At 41.1% G+C, this 21744-nt stretch overlaps 1 protein-coding gene across 4 annotated transcripts in view; it reads right to left on the bottom strand.

Annotated features, from left to right (window-relative positions):
* Window positions 1-21744, bottom strand: part of SCHIP1 (schwannomin interacting protein 1) — a 179151-nt gene that overhangs the window by 51091 nt on the left and 106316 nt on the right. Inside the window, exon 1 of one of the 4 annotated variants that reach the window (XM_019960180.2) lies at window positions 11353-11593. The exons of the other annotated variants lie outside the window; for them this stretch is intronic. Within the exon in view, the coding sequence (XP_019815739.1) occupies window positions 11353-11382 (30 nt within the window). The 5' untranslated portion in view covers window positions 11383-11593. Of the gene's footprint in view, window positions 1-11352; window positions 11594-21744 lie in introns of those variants that run through there. 4 annotated transcript variants of the gene reach the window in all.

The raw sequence follows: 21744 nt of genomic DNA on the forward strand, positions 1-21744 counted from the left end.
GGAAGCAGTAAATGTACCAGTCAATAGGTTTTCCAACGTGAATTCTTGAATTGACCAGCTTCAATGCTGTTAAGAACAGAGTTCTAGGGCAAAATGCTGTTCAAGCCAGCTCTTGACATCTGCACCTCTGCTGAAGTGCTCACATCACTTTAGTATTTTCTCTCCACAAATTAAAAAAATAAAATCAATTTGTGGAAGACTTGTAGGATAAAGTTGTCTTAATGTGGTTTTCTGTAGCACTCTTTCCATAAAGCAAATACTTTCCTCTACAGCCCCTAACTCAAATCCAAACCCCTGCTTAACTCTACCCTCACCCCCACCCCAGGCCCTGAGACTGTCTTGTGCCTTTGTCAGACAGTTTGATGGAGTTGTGTCTCCCAAGCCACACCTGTCTTTGGGCAGGCCTTCTCCTAGCAGAGATCTCCCATCTGACTCTCCTCCAGACCCCAGGACCCTTGCTCTGGACAGGGGTCCCCCCACCTGCATGCAAGAAGCCCAGTACACCCTCCAGGCCTGAGAGGTCATGCTGGTCACTGCGTGCTGCCATACGCTGGGTGTTCCCAAAGCCAAGAATTCTCCAGAGGTAAGGCTTTGGGGTTAAAATAAAGGATGCTCGACTTTGAAGGACCTCTGCATACTAAACTCTGCTGAAGGAGGCTAGTTAAAATGAAGCAAGCACGCATCTTATTACATGACATATATCAACATGCTTCCCAGATGGCACTAGTGCTAAAGAATCCGCTTGCCAATATAGGAGACGTAAGGGATGTGGATTCGATCCCTGGGTTGGGGAGACCCCCAGAGAAGGGAATGGCTACCCACTCTAGTATTCTTGCCTGGAGAATCCCATGGACAGCGGAGCCTGGTGGGCTACAGTCCAGGGAGTTGCAAAGAGTCAGACACAACTGAAGCGACTTAGCACACACGGCATACCCTTTATTGGGGGTTGCTACAGGCTAGGTACTTTACAGGTGCCTCTTACATTTGTCTTCAGTCCTCACAGGAACCCTCTGAGGTGGATATTATCATCAAACTGCATTTCACAGTGGAGTGAGAAATCAGTGAGGCTAGGGAATTGCCCCAGAGTGGCAACTTGCTCACGGTCAGGCCAGAATTTGAAGCACAGAATTTGCTTCTGTGGCCCATATTCTACATGGGTGTGGAGACTGCCTCCTACTGTCTGCCCCTCTAAGAAACAACTGTACCCAACAATAATCAAATGTAGCTTTTAAAAATGGTATCACATGCTGCCACAATTTTCTAAATCACATATCTGTAACATTCAGCATGTGTCACTGCTGTCCCCTGATGATCAGACCTCAAGGAATGAAATAAAAACTCCTTCATCAATAGTTGTGACTTAACACACTGTACAGTGAACTTTGCTTTCAGGTTTACCCTGCTGCTTTTAGACTGATAATGGTTTTTCTCTAACACCGTTACAGTTTCAAGCCTTTCTCTAAGAGGGCAGAGATTTGAGTTATTCATCTTGTTTTCCCCACAGCATCTAGACACCACCTCCCACATGTTAAGTGGACGATGAATATGTTGAATAGATACATGCACAGAGGAGAAAGGTTTGGGTTGCTTACAATGTTTCCTCGGAATGCTGTCCATGGAAGGAAATATTAATAGTTTATATGAGTGCTTTTCAACCGAAATCTTTTTTGGAAACCACATACATTTAAGAGGTAAGTAAACATGGGTCTTCTCAGGTTGAAGGAGAGGGCCTACCATGAATTTCAGTGATTTCAGCCTCTTACCTAGGTTAGCATCTAGCCCATTTAGCTATCTATAATCAGGAGCTAACATGCGAGCGATTATAAAAATTTATTATTTATTTGGCCATGCCATGCAGCTTGTGGGATCTTAGTTCCCTGACCAGGGATTGAACCCAGGCCATGGCAGTGAAAGTTCTGAGTCCTAACCACTGGACCACCAGGGAATTCCCAATAAAAATTTAGATATTACAAGACTTAGTAAAGTACATAAAACTATACATCTAATTATTATCTTTTGACTTTAATTTTAACAAGCATGCACACATGTTAAGTTGTTTCAGTCATGTTTGACTCTATGACTCCATAGACTGTAGCTGGCTAGGCTCCTCTCTTCATAGGATTCTCCAGGCAAGAATACTGGAGTGGGTTGCCATGCCCTTCTTCAGGTTTTAACAAGGTGGCCTTAAATATACAGTTAAAAGGACTGAACTTTCAATATTAACTATGTATATGTATAAACATATTCAAATTAATTTATATGCACCAATAATATATTGACCACATACATATATGTGTGTGCGTGTATATATATATATATGCATATTTATCTATAATAGATTGCCTTTTGGAGAAGGGCATCTCAAAATCCAAGATGGAAATTTCCCAGCTGTACAACAGGAACAAGGGTTAGTCCCAAGAAAGTAATAAAAACCATTCTCCTCCTCTACTCCCTATATCTTTTCTTGGCAAAAGTGATCCTCTACTAAGTTCTATGTAGAGACAAGTGATAAAACACCTTCTTTTAAAAGCTGGTCTCCAGTGGTGATGAATGTATTTTGCGCCCTCCCTAAGTGAGTGCTCGGGACATAGGCTTGTAGCCTAGACCCTTTCCAGAAGGAGCTGTATCATTACTATCTGGATGGCTTGTGCCCGCTTAAAATATATCCTATCTTCCTGTCACAAGGACTGATCTTTGGTGCTTTCTAGAGCTTTGCTCTGTGTCCTCCAGCCACAGCATCTACATCACCTGGGAGTGGACAGGAAATGCCAACTCTCAGTTCCCACCCCAGACCTACTGAATCAAAACCTGCAGTCTTACAAGAGCTCTAAGATTTCTGAGTGCACTTTACATTTCAGAAGCACAGCTCAAGACCTTGAAAAAATTCAGTATAAGCCATTATCTTATTTTTGATCATATTTCTAGGCTTGGTGGTAAGACCCTGACTTTACATGCTTGGGATCAACACTGTAATTAATTTCACTTCCAACAGGTTCAAACGAATACAGGAAATGAAAAAGCAAAACACCACCTTAGAACACTGGAGCTGAACTTAATGTTTGGTGGTTTTGTAGCAGCCGTGCACAAACAAGAGGAGAACAGTCAGTCATGTCCTTACAGAGAACTTTTCCTGGTTTCTTCTTTACCAGGCTTCCCTGGTGGCTCAGGCAGTAAAGAACCTGCCTGCCATGCAGGAGACCTGGCTTCGATCCCTGGGTCAGGAAGTTATCTTGGAGAAGGGAATGGCTACCCACTCCAGTGTTCTTGCCTGGTGAATCCCATGAATAGAGGAGCCTGGACATGACTGGGTGACTGAATCTTTCATTTCCTCTACCGCTGCCCTCTCTAAAATGAACTCTGCCTGCAAAACATGGGGCCAGATACTAATGCTTCCTCTTAGAAAATGTACACAGAGCCACTTACAATCCCTGAGGTTGAAAGGGCCTCTGCTCACCCCCGCTGCCCTGAAATTCAAGGACCAGAATGGAGAGCTTCAGTTTCCTGTCAAGCCATAATTTGAACTGTGAGGCGCATTGGTCACGTGAGCTAATGCTTTTAAATGATCATTATCGGCCACTGGTGGAAATTATTGACTCTGAGAACACAGACCGCATTACTGGGAAATCACTTATGCACTGTCAAAAGATCTTCCTATTCTTATTAATGGAAACTCTTATTTCATCCTGATTAACCCTTTAGCTTCCCACCGCCTCTCCTTCAGCCTTAGCCTCCAAATTCCATGTGTTACACAAACCGACACTGATTTATAATCTCTTTTAAAGTTATTTTTTTTCTTCTGTGCAGTATTCATCTAAATTTGCTTTGCTTTTCAATTAAGGTATTCTGATAGCTAGATAAACCGTGAAAATCTGTATATTGTTTTGCAGAGGACGTTTCATTGTAGATTTAAAAAGTTAAACTAATGGCATTGGGAGTGTGCAGTGGAGGAGGTTAAAGCATTGGAAGGAGACAGAGTGTCAATTGTTTATTCGTATCAGAAAAACTGAGGACCACAGGCGTCAAGCTTTCCGCCCGTCTGAAGACCTGAGTACGAGAAACGCCAACTGTGGTCACTGGCTGACGATGCTGCGCTTCAGAGAGGGACCATTGTTAACGCCCTCGTTATGTTTCTCTGTGCTCTTAGCATTCTTTCCCCCTTAATGGCTCTCCTACGCTGATTGTCACTAGGCCTTTGGATGACTGTTTTCTTCTGAACTCGAGCAATTTTGTCAAAGTACTTTCTATTTCAGGAAGCTTGGTAATTTCTGATGCTTCCACATAGTGCTCAGGGGAATACTAAGTACACCAAGATCTCACATTTTCCCTTGGTACGGAGAATATAAATAAATAATAGAATATAATGCTATTAATCTTGAGCTTCTGCATGTAAAGTCTTAGTTACCCAAGATTGTGCCTGTGTGCGTGTGCGTGCATGCACGTGTGTTTGTGTGTGTGTGTGTGAAGGTGAGGTCTCTGCTCTTCATGCAAGCACTGACATGTATCATCGCAATGTGCCCATTTCCTTCCAATCCCCACCACCACTCTCTTTCCAAGAGAAACTACTAGACTTTTGGCTTAAAATATGCATTGCACATTTATTTCTTAAAATCACTTGATGTCTAAATCATGATGTTTGAGGCTCTCAGTGCTACTTTAAATAGGAATGATGTGCTTGTACTAAATTTCTATTTCAGATCAGGCCCACACTGAAACCCTGTTAAAATGATTTTTTTCCCTCCCATCTGGGCACTTATCACTGTGCTCCTTTTGTGGTAAAACATACACATTTTATTTTCAGATATACAGCCTAAAAACAAGTGCAGATGAATTTGTATCCAGAACTATTTTCTTAATTTTTAAGGTGATAGACATGTTATTCCCTCCTCAGACAAACACACTGTATCTCAACAAGGCAAAATACAACTATACCCCCAACCAGGCAAAACAATGAAGACAACGTATTCTTCAACACTCCAGGGAAAAAAATTCTCCAATCAAATAAAAATCTATACAACAAGACATAAAAATAACTTCATTGAACTTTTATTTTACTCATTTATTTTTCATTGAACTTATATTTTAAAAGCCTGTATCAAATAGTGCACTAAATGCTTTGAAATTCCCCTATTAGGTCAGTATATTTTTTTTCCCTGCTGTGGATGAAACTAGGCTTAAATTGAGTGGAATCTTAGATGAAGTCAAATTTGATACCTTGTTTTCTCATTCACACGAAGAGGGGACTGGAAAATGAGCCCTCTCTTGGCCTGGTGTCAATGGGGACAGGACTATATTTCCTTTCTTTTGTTAACCAGTAAATAACCCACTAGAGAGACTTCCTTGGCAGTCCCGTGGCTAAAACTCTACGCTTCCAATGCAGGGGCTGAGGTTTCCATCCTTAGTCAAGTAACCAAGATCCCACATACCATGCATGGAGGCAAAAACAAAACAAAACAAAACAAAACAACCCACTAGAATCTGGGCACGAAGGTCTGTTTACTACTTTCTCCCAGCAAGAGCTTTTTAAGATATCTTGATGTACTACTTAAATTGATATACTCCCTAGTTTTATCATTTGAGACCAATATAGGACATCTTTCATTCTAGGTGATGGGTACAAGACTTCAATTGGGCTGAAACACTTTGCCCAAGGAATATTTGGTGTTTCAGGAGGCAGTAAAATTACCCCTCTATATGGTAAGAAGATTTACGAAAACTGCAAAATTCAGTATGTTAAGAAAGGTGTCTTGAGGATGACTACTAGCTTCCACTGACCACGGGTGTTTTGAAGAAGTGCCTGGGGACAGACCATGAGGCTCACCTTGGGGAACCTCTCTTGGTGAAGGAGAAGTAGGTGTGGTGGTATACTCTTGATGACTGTCTCTGGGAAGGGTGGGATGTGTGTCTCTTTCATTTTGTTCCTCGCACCATGTCCCTCATCTCAGCACATGGGATGGCAACTGGGCAAGAGGCTCATAAGCCACATACAAGGAGTAGAAATTTTCATACTTCCCATATTTTCTTTAGGATAAATTTCCAACTTCTTTGCATGGCATTCAAGGCCTAACTCTGGGAACTTCCCTGGTGGTCCAGTGGCTAAGACTGATCTCCCAGTGCAGGGGGATCACCTTCACCCACTCCCAGTTGCAATGCACAGATCTGAGCTCCTCTCTGGTATTACGAAGCAAAACCCTCATCCTGGGGACTCAGAACAGGACCAACTGCAGAAAATCCAATCAGTCCAACACACATTTATGGAACACACAATCTGTGTATAGGGCAGGAAATGAAAATCAGGCATTTGTCCTCAAGGAGCCTGTTGTCTAATCGGGGAGGCAGACTTATATGTCACTAGCTGTAAATGGATTCTTACAGAGGTAAAAACAAGATGCACTGAGGAGGAGAAAGTTTCCTGATGGAAGTGACACGAGCCTCAGAGTGCATCAGCTTGCAACAGGCATAAGCAGGTGTAGGGGTGGCAGGGATTCCAGGCTGAGGCAGCACAGCAAAGAAAAAGGATTGACGGCTGTGTGGGGGCAGGAGGACAAGGTGGGGAGGGAGGCGTGTTTCTTTCCAGGGTTCAGATCATGGCCTTTTAAAAAAAAATAATACATATATTTTTAGTGTTTATTTCTTTATTTGGCTGTGCTGGGTCTTAGTTATGACACAATGGATCTTCAATTTTCATTGTGGCATGCAAGATCTTTAGTGTTGGCATGTGAATTCTTAGTTTTGGCACGTGGGATCTAGTCCCCAGGGATCAAACCCAGGCCCCCTGCATTGGGAACATGGAGTCTTAGCCATTGGACCATCAGGGAAGTCCCCATGATTAGGCCTTAAATGCCATGCAAAAGTTTATCCTAAAGAAAATGGGGAAGTATGAAAATTTCCACTCTGCTTTTTCAAGATCAGGAGTGCATTTGAAGGAAGAGTCTCTTTATGCTCCCAAGGGAGGAAAAAGATGAGAGTCATTTACATACTATTTCACTTTTTTCCTCTTTCATTTCTACTGGAGCTGAGACCATGAGGGTATGGTTTATATCTGGAGTGGTCATAAAGGAATTTAAGCAACGGAAAGAAAGGGATAAAAGTGTGTCACTGGTTTTATATACACATTAATCCCCATAACTGACTGCAGGGAAAGAGGAGAAAATCTTTGGGAGTTTTTAAGCAAAATGGACCCTTTGACCTAAGCTTGTGCTTTCAAGTTAACAGTATTTTGACGCTTTCTATCTGAGATCGTGTAGAGGAATCTGGTCTCTTAAAGGCTGCCAGGCCTGAAGCTGTGGGCAAGGCTCTTTCCTGAAGAGATTGGCTTCCTCCCAAGACTGGAAAATGGAGGTCGATAGCTCTATCTTTTAACACGGCTACAACTGAAAATGACAAGACATGCCTCAGTAACCTCTGTGCTAATGTAAATCCTGCAAGGGAGAAAAGTATACAAAGATGTCGACAACCTGAGAAACTTTAAAAATAAAACAACCATGAAAAATTCTGCCTGAGAATTTCTCTCTGAACATCCCCCTACTTAGATGAATTTTTTCATAGCATGGCATATCCATCCACCTCCAACAGGGGGTTCAAGCAGTGAAACTCTTTTTCAAAACAATCATCTATTAGGAAAAGTAATACCTGAGAATCAGTTATACTCTCTATATTAGCAATAAATAATTGGGAAGTGAAGCAATGCATGGTTTCCTGGGGCTGCTTTATAATCTCCACTGAGCCCTTTACGTAAACATTGGGAGAAAGTGGCTCTTAATTCATGGTAACTGACTTGTTGATGCAGAAAGGTGGCCTCTGGCAGGGACCTCCCAACTATCATGCCAGGATGTTAACAAGAAAAAATACCATTTCACAGATGAGAAAAGTAACAAAAAATAAAGGGATAATCTGATCCTAAGACACTGAAATCAGGGCATGTTGACGGCAGGGAGTTGGAATAGGAATAGGATTGAAAATCATCCCAATGTCCATCAAAGTGTAAGAAACCACAATGCTATAGAGTGTTTACAGTGCCTTTTTTCTTACTCAATTTTACATACAATAGTCACATGCATCCATATTATTTGAGAGCGTGTTCTTAGCACTGAGAGAGCAGATGGACACAAACCTAAAAATCCTTGTCCCCGTGGAGCTTCTGTGGAGTAAGGAAGACAGAAAATAGACAAAAATGTAGTCTGATGGGCTTCCCAGGTGGCAGAGTGGTAAAGAATCCATCTGCCAACGCACGAGATGTGGATTCAATTCCTGGGTCGGAAAGATCCCCTTGAGGAGGAAATGGGAACCCATTCCAGTATTCTCACCTGGAGAATCTCATGGACAGAGGAGCTTGGCGGGTTATAGTCCATAGGATCGCAAAGAGTCAGACATGACTGAGAGACTGAACACAGCACAGCACATGTAGTCTGATGGATGGTGATGAACACCAAATAAGAAAGTAAAGTGTAATAGCAAGATTGGATAGAGTTGGGGAATTGGAAGTTGACACAGAAAGTCCAGAGGAGGCCTTCACAAGAAGGTGACAAGTGAGAGTAAGCTGTGGGGGTCACCAACAGGAGCAATACCTGATGCCAGGGTGAAATCTGAATTTCAGGTAGAAGTGAACAATTTTTTAGTATAAACATGCCCCAAACAGGGCAGATTGCTTGCTAAACCTGCAACCACCTGGGCTCCCTGGAGGGAAGCACATACCAGGCAGGAGGGACAGCACATGCAGGAAGCATGAGAAGAGGGGGTGAAGGGGCGGAGGGGGTGGGAGAGGAGTCTGAGAGGAATCAGGGGTGAGGTGATGTAAGACCCTGGGGGCCCCTGGTGGGATGTGGGCTTTTATGCCGAGGAGGAGAATTATGAGATGGGTGGCAGGCTCTGATTTAGGTCTTAAGAGAGCATTTGGGTTCTGCGTTGAACACAGACCACAGAACAGGGGCAAGGGCAGGAGTAGTCTGGAGACTGCTACTGCTCGAAGATGATGATGATGATGACAAAGGTTAATAGCAACACACACCCAGACACGCGCACCGAATTATCCAAATGAGTCTGAGGGGAATGGCCTCCGAAGCCCCATGCAGGGTCTCTCCATTCAGAGACCGTGGTATACAGGACTTCCTGACAGTCCAGTGGTTAAGACTCTGCTTCCACTGAAGAGGGTGTGGGTTCCATCCCTGGTCAGGAAATGACCATATGCCAAAAAAAAAAAAGAAAAGAAAAGGGAGGGGAAATATATATACCTATGGCTGATTCATGTTGATACTTGGCAGAAAACAACAAAACACTGTAAAGCAATTTTCCTTCAATTAAAAAAAAAAACAAATAAAATCAGATAAAAAAAAAGAAACTATGGTATACATTATGGATGAAAGGAATCAGTCCTACAAATAAATTCCTTCTACTCACTAAGATGCTAATCTAGGGACTTTGTTTTAACTACTCTATTATCATCCTTAAGAATAGATAAATCAATAAGCAAGCCTTCATCAGAAAAGGGGACATTTCTAAAAAACATCATTGTTGATATTACCAGTGACCATGATAACATCTAGAACTTAGAGAAACTGCCCGTTCAGAATCTGTGATGTTAGGTGGGTTCTAAAACTAAGGTTTCCAAGTAGGATTGAGACATGGCTTCATGGCTAATATTTCTTTATTTGCTGAGTTATGAACAGAGGGAGAGCATTTCAAAAGGACAGACACATAAAGTTCTATAAAACCCCATGGAGATGTAGAATCTATTGCCTATTATCACCTGCCTAATGGATATAATTTTATTCTAAAAATAAGCAATAAGTACTTCAAAAACTATTGAACACACAATCAGTGTTATATGTTGTAGTTCATATAAAAGAAAATCAATTTGTTTTCCTCTGGAAGCAGAAGGCTAAACAACCCCTCCCCTCCTGATGGCACTGCTGATATTTGACCAATCTGTGACTTATAAAACCAGTGACTCCATGTTCAACCAAATGAAAAGATATAGGGAATAATCTTGTAGCATCTTGCCTTCAAAAAATTACATTACATAGCTTCTCTAAAAAGTGAGCAGAAAAATAATTTTAATTATTACAGTAATTTAATCACCTGGAGCCATGCCATAAGTAGCTTAGTCTCTCCATAAAAGTCGACACTCTCCACTCCCCCACTGTATTGTGTGTAAGTTTTGTTGTTTCCTCAGCATCATGACCCTTTTCTCAGGCATGGTAAGAACTATGAAGCATAAATCTTGTTATCTAGGATCTATGGACCTAAATGGACTATAAAATGAAAATACTATAAGACAAGCCCACAATTACAAAATTCCAATTATTAAGCAGAGAAAAAAGTGCATAAACATATTTTCTAGGCATACACTGCTTAGCTGGGAAACGACTGCTTTGAGTCTTGTGAGATGTACTATTCTGCCTGCATACATTCACTACTGTGAAATCCGACCTTCTGAGAAACACCTGCTGGTCTCAGGTATCTTACCTCACACAAGGAAGAGGCATTGTTAAATTAGAGAAATGGGCCCTTGGAGCTTCTAAACTCGGTCAGTTGAGTGATACCCTGATATTAACTATCCATGACTTGGACTAGCCGTGCTTACTGCTGCAGAGAAATTACTCTGAGAACCTTCTCGTTGTCTGTTTACAAGGAGGATATTTTCAGTGTTGCTTCCACAGTTCTAGTCACACTCTAGAACTGGTCTTTTGAGATCCTCTAAGTGCTTACTTCAAAACTCCAGACAGAAAATTAAGGACAGAGATGAGTACATGCTACTAAAAATTCCTATTTGGAGTTTTTTACGCATGTTGGTACCTTAATTCTTATTTACTAGTCATTTAAAACAACATACTAGTAAAAATAAGTTTGGAGAGACAAGTGCAACTTTAAATGTCAAGTGCATACCAGCTGGTGTTTGAAAATTTGTCAGATCATCAATTATTACTTCTGATTAATATAATTTCCTTCAAGACAATCCTAAAAACTGGATGTGAAGCAACTTGCCTTCTATGCAATGAGCAAAAATATTTTTCCCTTTTATCTATGTGAAATTCCACCCAGATTTATCTTTTCCAAAGCCCCTTAAATTCAAAGTTTAACGCGATTTCTCTTATTTTGCAGAGACATACAGAATGTGCAAAACACAGATCACCTCAGCGGATTTCACATATGCTTTAAAGGCCAAGAAGCAGAGTTTTCTGCCCCATTACTCCCCAGAAAATCTAATTACAATTCAGATACTGTATGTGATGGAGGCCAGGAGTGTAGGATGGCAAAATCCCATGAAAACCCGGAAAGAGGCAACCTGCTGCTCTGGACGAGGAAGGCCTCCTCTCCCAAAGGATGCCGGCCTCATGATCAGGCTTTAAATCTTACCTGATACGAACAGTTCTCCTGATGTACCATCTCAGTGCATCCTAGGGAGCAGACCCCAAAGCAGGACTGCTCAGCGAGGCTGCGGAGGGAAAGCGCGGAGCATCCACTGGCTGAGAGAACGCCCTGGGAAGGCAGGGGCTCCCCGCAGATTAAAATGGATGCTGTTTCGCTGATCAACCTGCGCAGTGGCACTGCCTGCGCTGGGAAGCGCGCAGCGAGCCGAGCTGCTCTCCTCGGAAACCAGCAGTAAGGCTTACAAACATGGAGCTAGGACCGGGCTGGGGGAGGGGGCGCGCTCATCACTGGCACAATCAGCCAATTATATTATCGGCACAAAGAAAAGGATCAGTCTGGGGCTGGTGTGACCTTCTGGTGCTTTATGAAGGCAGTTAACTGATGTGGAAACATTCTAGTCCTCATTAAAGGGGAAAAAGGCCAGCGAGGGAGAGGGAGAGAGGCAGACACAAATCAATGTTGCAGTTGAACATTTCTAACCTCCGGCATCATCCTTCCTGCCCACTGATGTTGCTTGCCTGGTGCTTGTGAAACGAGAGCCCATAAGGACCATTTCAGAACTTTGAACAGGCGAAAGGGAAAACAATCCATTCTGAATTTTGATACCGAAGGGGTGTTCTCTGTGTTGAGTGTTTGAAGTGTTTGTCAACTTTATAGCTAAAATGAGGACCTTCATTCTTTTTAAAAATATTATTTTGGAATTCTTTTGATTTTCTATTCATTTTTGGTTCTTATCTGCTTTTTAAGTCAAACAGAAGAAGATGAAATAATTATTCCCATAACTTTTTAGGGAGAGGGCTTAGTAAAGTATTAAAGTCAGTATAATTCATTTCATGAAAATGAAACTAAAGTGCAAGTTTTTTTAAAAGGTCATATATATATATATATATATATATATATATATATATATATATAAAACCCAGTGCTATGACTTGAATATATAGACACCCTCTATATATACAGCAATATGATCCTAGAAACAGACCATTCCATGTAAGTGACCATAATAGAAAGGATTCTGGACTTCCAGATAGTAATCAAAGGACACACAAGTTGGACCATACATGTCTCTGGTAAAAAGAGGAGCCAGTTTTTGACTTCTTCAGGGCTGTTGTTGGATTTCAGTTTATAAGGAGGAACAACTAGGCCTATAAATTCTTGAAGCTTTAATGATAGAAAATTTAAAAAATAAACACAATGAAATTTCCCTATCTATATTTCTCAGTTGCTACAGGAAACTCATTTTGTTGTTTCTTAATAAAAACAAGTGGTTCTCAAAATGATGCTCAAACAAATGGAACCCAGTAAAATCTTGACTGAATTTAAACCAAGTTTAAAAACATTCTTAAGCTATTTTGCTATATCTATCTTCTTCAGTACTCTTTTTAATAACTGCAAAGTGTTCATTATGCTATTAATAAGAAAAACAAGTGCTGTTGCCTGATGAGTGGGATCAACACATTTGACAAGTTTTCGTATCAAACTCAATCTTAGAGAGTGCCGAGAGTTTGTGTTAAGGATATTTGGCGAAATATTTTTAATCTTATAACTTAACAACATCTCTGTTGCTTGGAAAGAGAAAAACCTATTTTTCTGAATGTTCTTAATTTTCATGACTTGAGATTCTGACAGGAGAGAAGTTGGCTGAGTTCAATTCCAGAGACACATTCACAAGCCTGGCTTCAGCTTCCTGGTTAAGACAGTGGAAAGGCGACAGGAAAGACCCAGCTGGTGATCTCACAGGCTGCCATTTCCGCATAGGCTCGTTGGGTTCCAAGGAAAAAGCACTCTGGACACGAAACCTGCCAAACTTGAGGGCCTGGAATCTAGGGGATAGCCAGGCCACTAACATGTACAAGACTTCTTAGGCCAGCTTGTTGGCAGGTGATCCAATGAGAGCTTGATGAACGAAGCAGACAGCTGAGCTAGACGATGAGTCTTCTTAAACAGAAAAGAGGACAGCAAGTCTTCAACGAAAGCAAACAACAGGCAACATATCCCCATCCTAAATTTCATTCCTCCCTCTTGAGCAATCCATATACGACAGAGACAGAGGCTGCTTTGTGGAGTGCCTTGCTATACAACTGCACAGATGAAGGCTGTGGAATCTGAAGTATGTGCAAGGAAAAGTAAGCCAAAGTTCCTTTGCAAGGTAGCAAATAAGATGAAATGGAAATCTTATGCCTGATATAGGAGGTGACTATATGGAAAAGGTGACTTTTCCAAGACAGAACAGCTTTACTCCAAAGGCTGCTAAAACTTTAGTCAGGTTACTATTTCGACAATCTAGGACCCTAAGACTCAGGAACATGCTTTCAAGCTATACAAGGCCTAAAAAGTTGCTTTCTGGACTCTGTTCTCTTCTGAAAACTGAGAGCTTCGGGATATATTACATAAACTTCTAAAGACATTTATCATGTGTTGTTTAAAAAAAAAAAAAAAAGCCTAAACATGATCCCACTCTTCACAGTTGCTGTTCCATAAATAAGGGAAGTGACTCAGAGGTGGCTATGGGGAGAACAGATTTCTGACAATTGTCTCCCAAATCCTGTCAAAAAGCCCTCTCAAGAGGTATAAACAAGATTTAAAAAAAAAGGAATATATCAAGCAAGCTTCCTTCTATAGTCATTCACTGGAAAGGACTTTGTGTTACAATTTAAATTATGATTTGCTAGTACAAAAAAACTAAACAGAAATCAGCTGTTCCAAGACCACATAAGCTAGAATAACTTACCAAGATACAGTAACATTTATTATTTTTTGACTAAAAAATATTGATGAACTGTTTAATATACTTCTGTATGTAGCATAGAGATGCTTTTTGTTTTCTTCTCAGCTCTTTGCAACTTTTCTTCCCATAGAAAGTACTGGGTTTCAGATTTAGATTTTTGGACTAAAAAATATTGATGAACTGTTTAATATACTTCTGTATGTAGCATAGAGATGCTTTTTGTTTTCTTCTCAGGTCTTCACAACTTTTCTTCCCATAGAAAGTATTGGGTTTCAGATTTAGCTGGGGACTTAAGAGATAAACTGTTATTTTCCAGATATGGACACTGAGGCCTAAGAGAGTGGTGACATGCCCAAGAACATAAATCTTCCAGCAACGGCAGTAAGAAGAAAAAAAATCCTCCAGATTTTCTTGTGAGTGAGTTCATATAAAAAATGCTAAATGAAGGCCACAGGACTTGAAGAAATAAACCCCTTTTGACTGAACTAATGTAGGCTGGCCTTGAAATCAAAATCTATGGTAAGGTAAGAGAGAGGCAGCAGAGTGGTTCGACCTAAAACTGAATTCAAGGTATGTTTTAAAAGGAGAAAAATGAGACTACTGCCTCATTAAGCCATTTTTCCTGTTTCTTCCACCAAGCAAACTATTATGTCTTTAAATCCTGAAAAGTACTTTTTCATTTGTGGCAATTAATAGCAACAGAATGAAGATGACCGACAGACACAGGAAAGATGGTCATCGTCACTAATCATCAGGGGTATACATATCAAAACCATAATGAAATATCACTTCACGTCCATCAGAATGGCTGTCATCAAAAAGACAACAAATAACAAATGTTGGAGAGGATGTGTAGAAAAGGGAACCCTTGTATACTATTGGAATGTAAATTGTAGCAGCCAGTATGAAAAAGAGTATGGACAGTTTTCAAAAAAAATTAAAAATAGAACTGCCATGTGCTGTGCTCAGTCACTCAGCCATGTCCAACTCTTTGCAACCTGCCAGGCTCCTCTGTCCATGGGGATTCTCCAGGCAAGAGTACTGGAGTGGGTTGCCATGCCCTTCTCCTGGGGATCTTCCCAACCCAGGGATTGAATTTAGGTCTCCCACATTGCAGGTGGATTCTTTACTATCTGAGCCACCTGGGAAGCCCATATGACCCCGCAATTCCACCTCTGGGTATGTTTCCCAAGAAAATAAAAACACTAATTCGAAAAGACATATGCACGCTTATGTTCACTGTAGTGTTATTTACAATAGCCAAGATATGGAAGCAGCCTGTGTCCATCGATAGATGAATGGATAAAGAAGCTGTGGCATATATATATATAACTCAGCCATAAAAAAGAAGGCAGTTTTTCCATTTGTGACAACATGGATAGATCTAGAGGGTATTATGTTCAGTGAAATAAGTCAGACAAAAACAAATCCTGTATGATTTTATTTATATGTGGAATCTAAAAAACAAAACAAAGGAACAAACAGAACTAAAGAGAAACAGACTCATAGCTACAGAGAATAAACAGGTGGTTGCCATGGAGAGGGGGTAGGGATTGAAAGAAAAAAAAAAGATAACTATATGAAGTAATGAATGCTAATTAGCTTGATTGTGGTGATCACGTCTCAATGTATGTTAATAGGAAACCATCACATTGTACACCTTAAATATATACAAATTTTGTCAATTATACCTCAAGAAAGCTGAAAAAAAGATTAAAATAAATTTCTGCAATAGGAACAGAATGACGGGGTGTTTAAGATAGTAAATATAGTAGTAAAAAGTCATATCTGCAGATCATCTGAGCATACAATTTCAAGAGTGAACTACTGGGGTCAGGGACTGACTTGGGAAAGGTATAAGAGAACTTGCTGGCACAAGCTGAATGACTTGAAACGGCTTGGCTTACAGAGGAGTATATGTTGTCAAAACCCATTGAATAAAACATTTAAGATTTGTACATTTCATTGTATGTCAAATGTACCTCAAAAGAATAAAAATGATCTGGTTAATGATATGCAGCTGAAGTATTTAGGGGGCAGTTTAGTGATACCTTCCTTTGAAATGCATCAAATAAATGAGATGAATGAATGGAAAGATAACTGGAAAGCTGTGACAAAGCAAGTTTAGTAAAACAGTAATTGTTGAATCTGGATGGTGCATAAATGGATAGTCGCCTAAAAAACTTTTCAATTTGAAAAGCTTTGTAATGAAATATTATGGAAAAAAAGGAAGGTATTGGGGGGATGGGGAAGATGAACAAGAGAGTCATTGTCTTAAGCAATAACTTTTAAGCTTTTCCTTAGGAACTTGCGGAAAGCAGGTAGACATTGGATTGGATTGGCCAAAAAAAAAAAAAATCATTCAGGTTTTTCCGTAAGATGATACAGAAAACCTGAATGAAAAGAAAAGGAATTGTAAGGAAAATTGACCCTGTCCACATCAAGGGGAATTGGGTCCTTGGATGACTTGCCCAAAGAAGATCACAGCCAGCATCACTAATGACAATAAACCTTAGAAAATGGCTTTACAGTTTACAGAGTACCTTCCTGAACATCTTCTTTGACTCTTACAACCTTGTAGCTGAAACAAAATCCTGTTATGTGCCATGTGAGGCAGTGTTTCTGCCCCCAGGGAGTTTGGTGAGGGAAATATGGCAGTATACAAATGACTATATACAGTGTTGAATGAGTAAAGTGCTACCAAGGAGATTTTGTTTTTTGCTCACTAGGAATTCAGAAAAGCAAGAAAACATTTAGCTAGGTTAGCTGGGAGACTGCAATAATCGTGTTCATTTGGTTTTCTACTTCTTGAGTCTATTTTTTCTATTTCTAGATTAATGTAACTTTCCTTAGAACTTAGATCATGGTTAATTAATTCAGTACTATTATCCCCAACATTTAATACTTGGCATATAATAGGCTCTCAATATTTTTAAATGAATAAATGAATGATTATGACTTTTAGAAAGTTACTTCATTGCTCTTAGCCTCAGTTTCCTCATCTATAAACTAAGGATGTTAATTCCTGGTTTATTGGGTTGATGGCATGATAAAATTAGAATAAATGTAAAACAGCTCTAAGGGGCCCTAGAAAGGAACAGAAAATAGATTTTCACCCCACCCCCACACCTCAATTAAAAGAAACAACAACAGTCCAAGGAATAAAAAGAGGCTGGAAGGATGGAGGTGATAGTGGGAATGGAAAGTTGAAGACAGAGGGATGCATTTCATGAGACTGTGAAAAATACATTGACGGAACGTAGCCAGTGATCCGACCTGGAAGAGTGAACAGTTCTGAGACCACTGCTGGAGTAAACTTGGTGCTGTGAAACCAAACAGAGAAGTTAAGAGGAGGCAATGATTCTGAGGGGTTGGGTTGCAGTAGTGGTCTTTTATTTTCTACCATAAAGTTTTGAGTTGAAGGGGTAGGAGGTAATGGGGGTTCAAAAGAGAAGTCAGGCCAACAGAACGTGGGGGGTCTTCTGCAGGGACAGGATAGTTGCAGAAATGGATTAGATGAAGGGAGAGATTGAAGAGAAAGGACTAATAAGAAACAGAGACATTGCTATGTTGGGCACATCAATCCCCACAGAGCTGGGGTGGGGGGCTGGGGATTAGACTTGTTAATCAGCTGACCTTGAGACAAAGAGATTACTGTGGGTCATCCAGGGCCAAGTGTTATCACAAGGGTCCTTATAAGGCAAAAAGGGGGCAACAGAGGAAGAACCAGAGAGATGGCAGCGTGAGGAAAACTCTGCCCAATGTTGTTGGCTGTGAAGACAGAGGAAGGATCCCAGTCCAAGAAGGTGGGAATCCTTTGGAAGATGGAAAAGGCAAGGAAGTGGATTTCCCCCTAGAGCCTCCAGGAGGTGACAGCCCTGCTGACATCAGTGAGAGTTCCTAGGGACTTCCAACCTCCAGAATTGTAAGATCATAAATGTATGTTTATCTATTACAATAAATAAATGTATGACAAACCTAGACAGAGTATTAAAAAGCAAGAGACATCACTTTGCTGACAAAGGTCTCTATAGTCAAAGCTGTGGTCTTTCCAGTAGTCACATACAGATGTGAGTGCTGGACCGTAAAGAAGGCTGAGTGCTGAAGAAATGATGCTTTTGAATTGTGGTGCTGGAGAAGACTCTTAAGAGTCCCTTGGACTGTAAGGAGATCCAACCAGTCCATCTTAAAGGAAATCAGTCCTGAATATTCACTGGAAGGACTGATGCTGAAGCTGAAAGTACAATACTTTGGCCACCTGATGTGAAGAACTGACTCATTGGAAAAGATCCTGATGCTGGGAAAGATTGAAGGTGGGAGGGGAGGAGAAGGGGACGACAGAGGATGACATGGTTGGATGGCATCACTGACTCGATGGACATGAGTTTGAGTCAACTCTGGGAGATAGTGAAGGACAGGGAATCCTGGCATGCTGCAGTCCATGAGGTAGAGAAGAGTTGCACACAGCTTATCAACTGAACAGCAACAAATGCATGTTGACTTAAGTCACTAAGTTTGAGGTGGTCTTTTATAGCAGCAATACACAATGAACACAGTCCCCTAGGGTGAAAGCCAGCATTTCGAGGGCAAGAGGAAGGAAGGGGCATAGGGTGATAAGGTGAGGAGAAGAGGAAAACCAACACAGTGGGGGATCAAAGGGAGAGAGCTCCAGGGCTTCAAATACTGCAGGGAAGCACAACCATCAGTCGTTAAATTTGACAACTTAGAGGTCATCAGTTTCCCTCGAGAATAATTTCAATACTAGTGTGTTAGGGGTAGAAACCAAGTTACAAGCCATTAAGAGGTTGAAGAACTGAGTAGAGAGCAGTTTGTAAAGAAGGTTGTGGATAAATTAGAGCATCAGGTTGATAGCTTGAGGATACAATGGAATCAGAGAGGTGGCTGTTGTGGTTGATCTGTAAGATAGAGGAGATCCAAATGTCTATGTGGGCATCAGGGAAGGAGCCAGGAAGAAGGGAGAAACTGATGGAAAATAACTGGAAAGACCAGATCCTGAATGAGTTAGATCAGGAGCACATAACAGGGCTTCATTTAGCCTTGAAATTGAAGATACAGGGAATGAAATTACAAAGAAATGTTGAGTAAAGAGGAGCCTGTAGTGGAGATGTGGAAAGATGAAAGAGCACAGACTGGCATCTTGATTGGGTCCTTGACAGAAAGACCTCAAGGATGGGGAGGCTGGCTAGAATGGAATCAGAGAAGGAGGATCAGTGTGGGAAAAGCTCTTCCAAGATATCTTGTAGAAGGTGTTGCTGTATTACTTGAGAATATTCGAGAAATGCTGACTAATGCTATATAAGAACGAGAAAAACAAATGGGATAGATGAAACCTATAAGATGTGTTAAGTACAGACAATGAAGTATGTAAAGGGTTGTGAGACATAGATGAAATGTGCAGGATTTAGACAATGAGGCAGAATTCATGAGATGTGATGTATTAAAGAGTAAGTTAGTAACCTGGATGCCTTAGTAATTCAAGCTGAACACAGAAAGGGATGGAAAGACTAGAGAAGCACTTAATATTCATGACATGCTAAACAACCCCCAGGCCCTCAATATTCACTAGATTTTACACTGTTCACTGGTGACACACATTCTGTCCCTACTTGTCTTCTGCCCAAGAAATACAATTCCACAACTGCTCATCAGGTGAGGGAGCAAGTTGCAGAGGGAGCCTGAGGGACTTGCCCCCTGTCTCTGATCAAGCAGGCTGTGTCGTTGGCAGACACTTTCTGTCCAACTGGGCCTCCTCTCTGAAAACTCAACCCTGGCTTCTGACTGTATCATCAACAAGGAAGGTGGTTGTGGCAGAAAGGTTGGATACACAAATATCACCTAATCCCAGACTCAGGCAGTGCAGTCCTTCACATTCCTGTACCACATCCTAAGTAGGATTCTGGGACCAATTCCAGTTGGTGCAGGGGAGGGCGTTTCCCCACACCATGTCATTCTTGGATACCAACTGAGTATCCTACAAGTCAACTCAGTTCTGACACTCTCTACCTGGAGACAGCATCAGAGCCCACAGGTTAAAGGCTCGATCCACATGATTGACCCCCTCCCCATTTCAAATGCCAATTGCAAGTCCAGGTTATTACTTGCACTTTTGACCAACGGGCTAGAGGTGGGAGGTTCAAGCAAACCCTTCCTTGAGCTCAATTAATTTGCTAGAGCAGCTCAGAGAATTCTGAGAAGCATTTCATTCACTAGATTACTGGTTTATTATAAAAGGATATAACTCAGGAGCAGGTGGTGCTAGTGGTAAAGAACTCACCTTCCAATGCAGGAGACGTAAGAGACATGGGTTTGATCCCTGGCTTGGGAAGATCCCCTGGAGGAGGGCATGGCAATCCACTCCAGTATTTTTGCCTGGAGAATTCCATGGACAGAGGAGCCTGGCGGGCTACAATCATGGGGTCACAAAGAGTCGGACGTGACTCAGTGACTGAGCACTCATGCATAGGCGCCATCAGATGGGAAAGATGGCACAGGGAAGGCGTGGGGAAAGGCTCAGCTTCCACGCCCCCTCCCCCAGCACTCCACTCTCCCTAAACTCCCAAGTGTCCATCAACCCGGAAGCTCTCAGAACCATGTCCTTTTTGGATTTTTATGAAGGCTTAATTTCATAAGTGCAGCTGATTAAATCACAGGTCAGTGGTGATTGATTCAACCTCAAGCGCCTCTCTCAGGTCAGGAGGTGGGACTGAAAGTTCCCACCCTCTATTTCTGTGGTTGACCCTCCAGGCAACTGGTTCCCATCCTGACGTATGTTCAAAAATCACCTCACTAACACAGATAGCAGGAGACGCCTTTATCACTCTCATCACTTAGGAAATTCCAGGGGTTTTAGGAGCTCTGTGCCAGAAAGAGGGAAGAAAGCCTAATGACAATATCACACTAAGTATGCCAGCTCATCCCATCTCCTTCCCTTGCATCTTGATATGCATTTTAAATTGATTGAATAAGCTGTGATCTGAGCATCTTAATTTGGTCTGAGACTTCTTGGAGGAGTGCCTGATAGTGGACTTGGAGACTACTGTTGCACCAAGGTCATTTCCCAGAGAAAAGGATGCTTGGTATTTGTATTGTCCACAACTTCTTCCCACGTCCTCTGAGCCCCAAAAGCGGGAGAGAGAGAAGGGTAAAAATAGGTTGTAATTTTTTATCCTTATAAGAAAATTACCTGAGAGTCTTACAAATGTACATCAATTAATTTACTCAAAAGTTTTCAACTATTCTGACAATGGTTCCACCTGTGTCTATTATTTCAGATATTAAAAAAATAGTTGCCTGTGTAAATTGTTAGTGTGAATCAATTGCTGTCACTTTTTCTTTAAGTATTCAAGCCTGCTTTTCAAAAGAAAACTCACATATAAAACAAACCAAAGTGTTTTCAATCAGAATAAAATTATTTTTCATTCAAATTGATACTATTTACTTATTAAATTCTTAACTGGGAACATGAGGCTGATTTTTTATGTACAAAAATTTGAAAATAGACTTTATAAAAGTCAGTGACAGTGTTATCCCAACTGCATGCTTTCTTTATTTTGTTTGTGCCACACCAAGAGAATCCTGTTTCACACAGATAAGTGGTTGGAAATGGTAACAGTCCTTCATAATAG

The sequence above is a fragment of the Bos indicus genome, chromosome 1 (assembly GCF_029378745.1).
Source record: "Bos indicus isolate NIAB-ARS_2022 breed Sahiwal x Tharparkar chromosome 1, NIAB-ARS_B.indTharparkar_mat_pri_1.0, whole genome shotgun sequence".
In the NCBI taxonomy this organism is placed as follows: Eukaryota; Metazoa; Chordata; class Mammalia; order Artiodactyla; family Bovidae; genus Bos; species Bos indicus.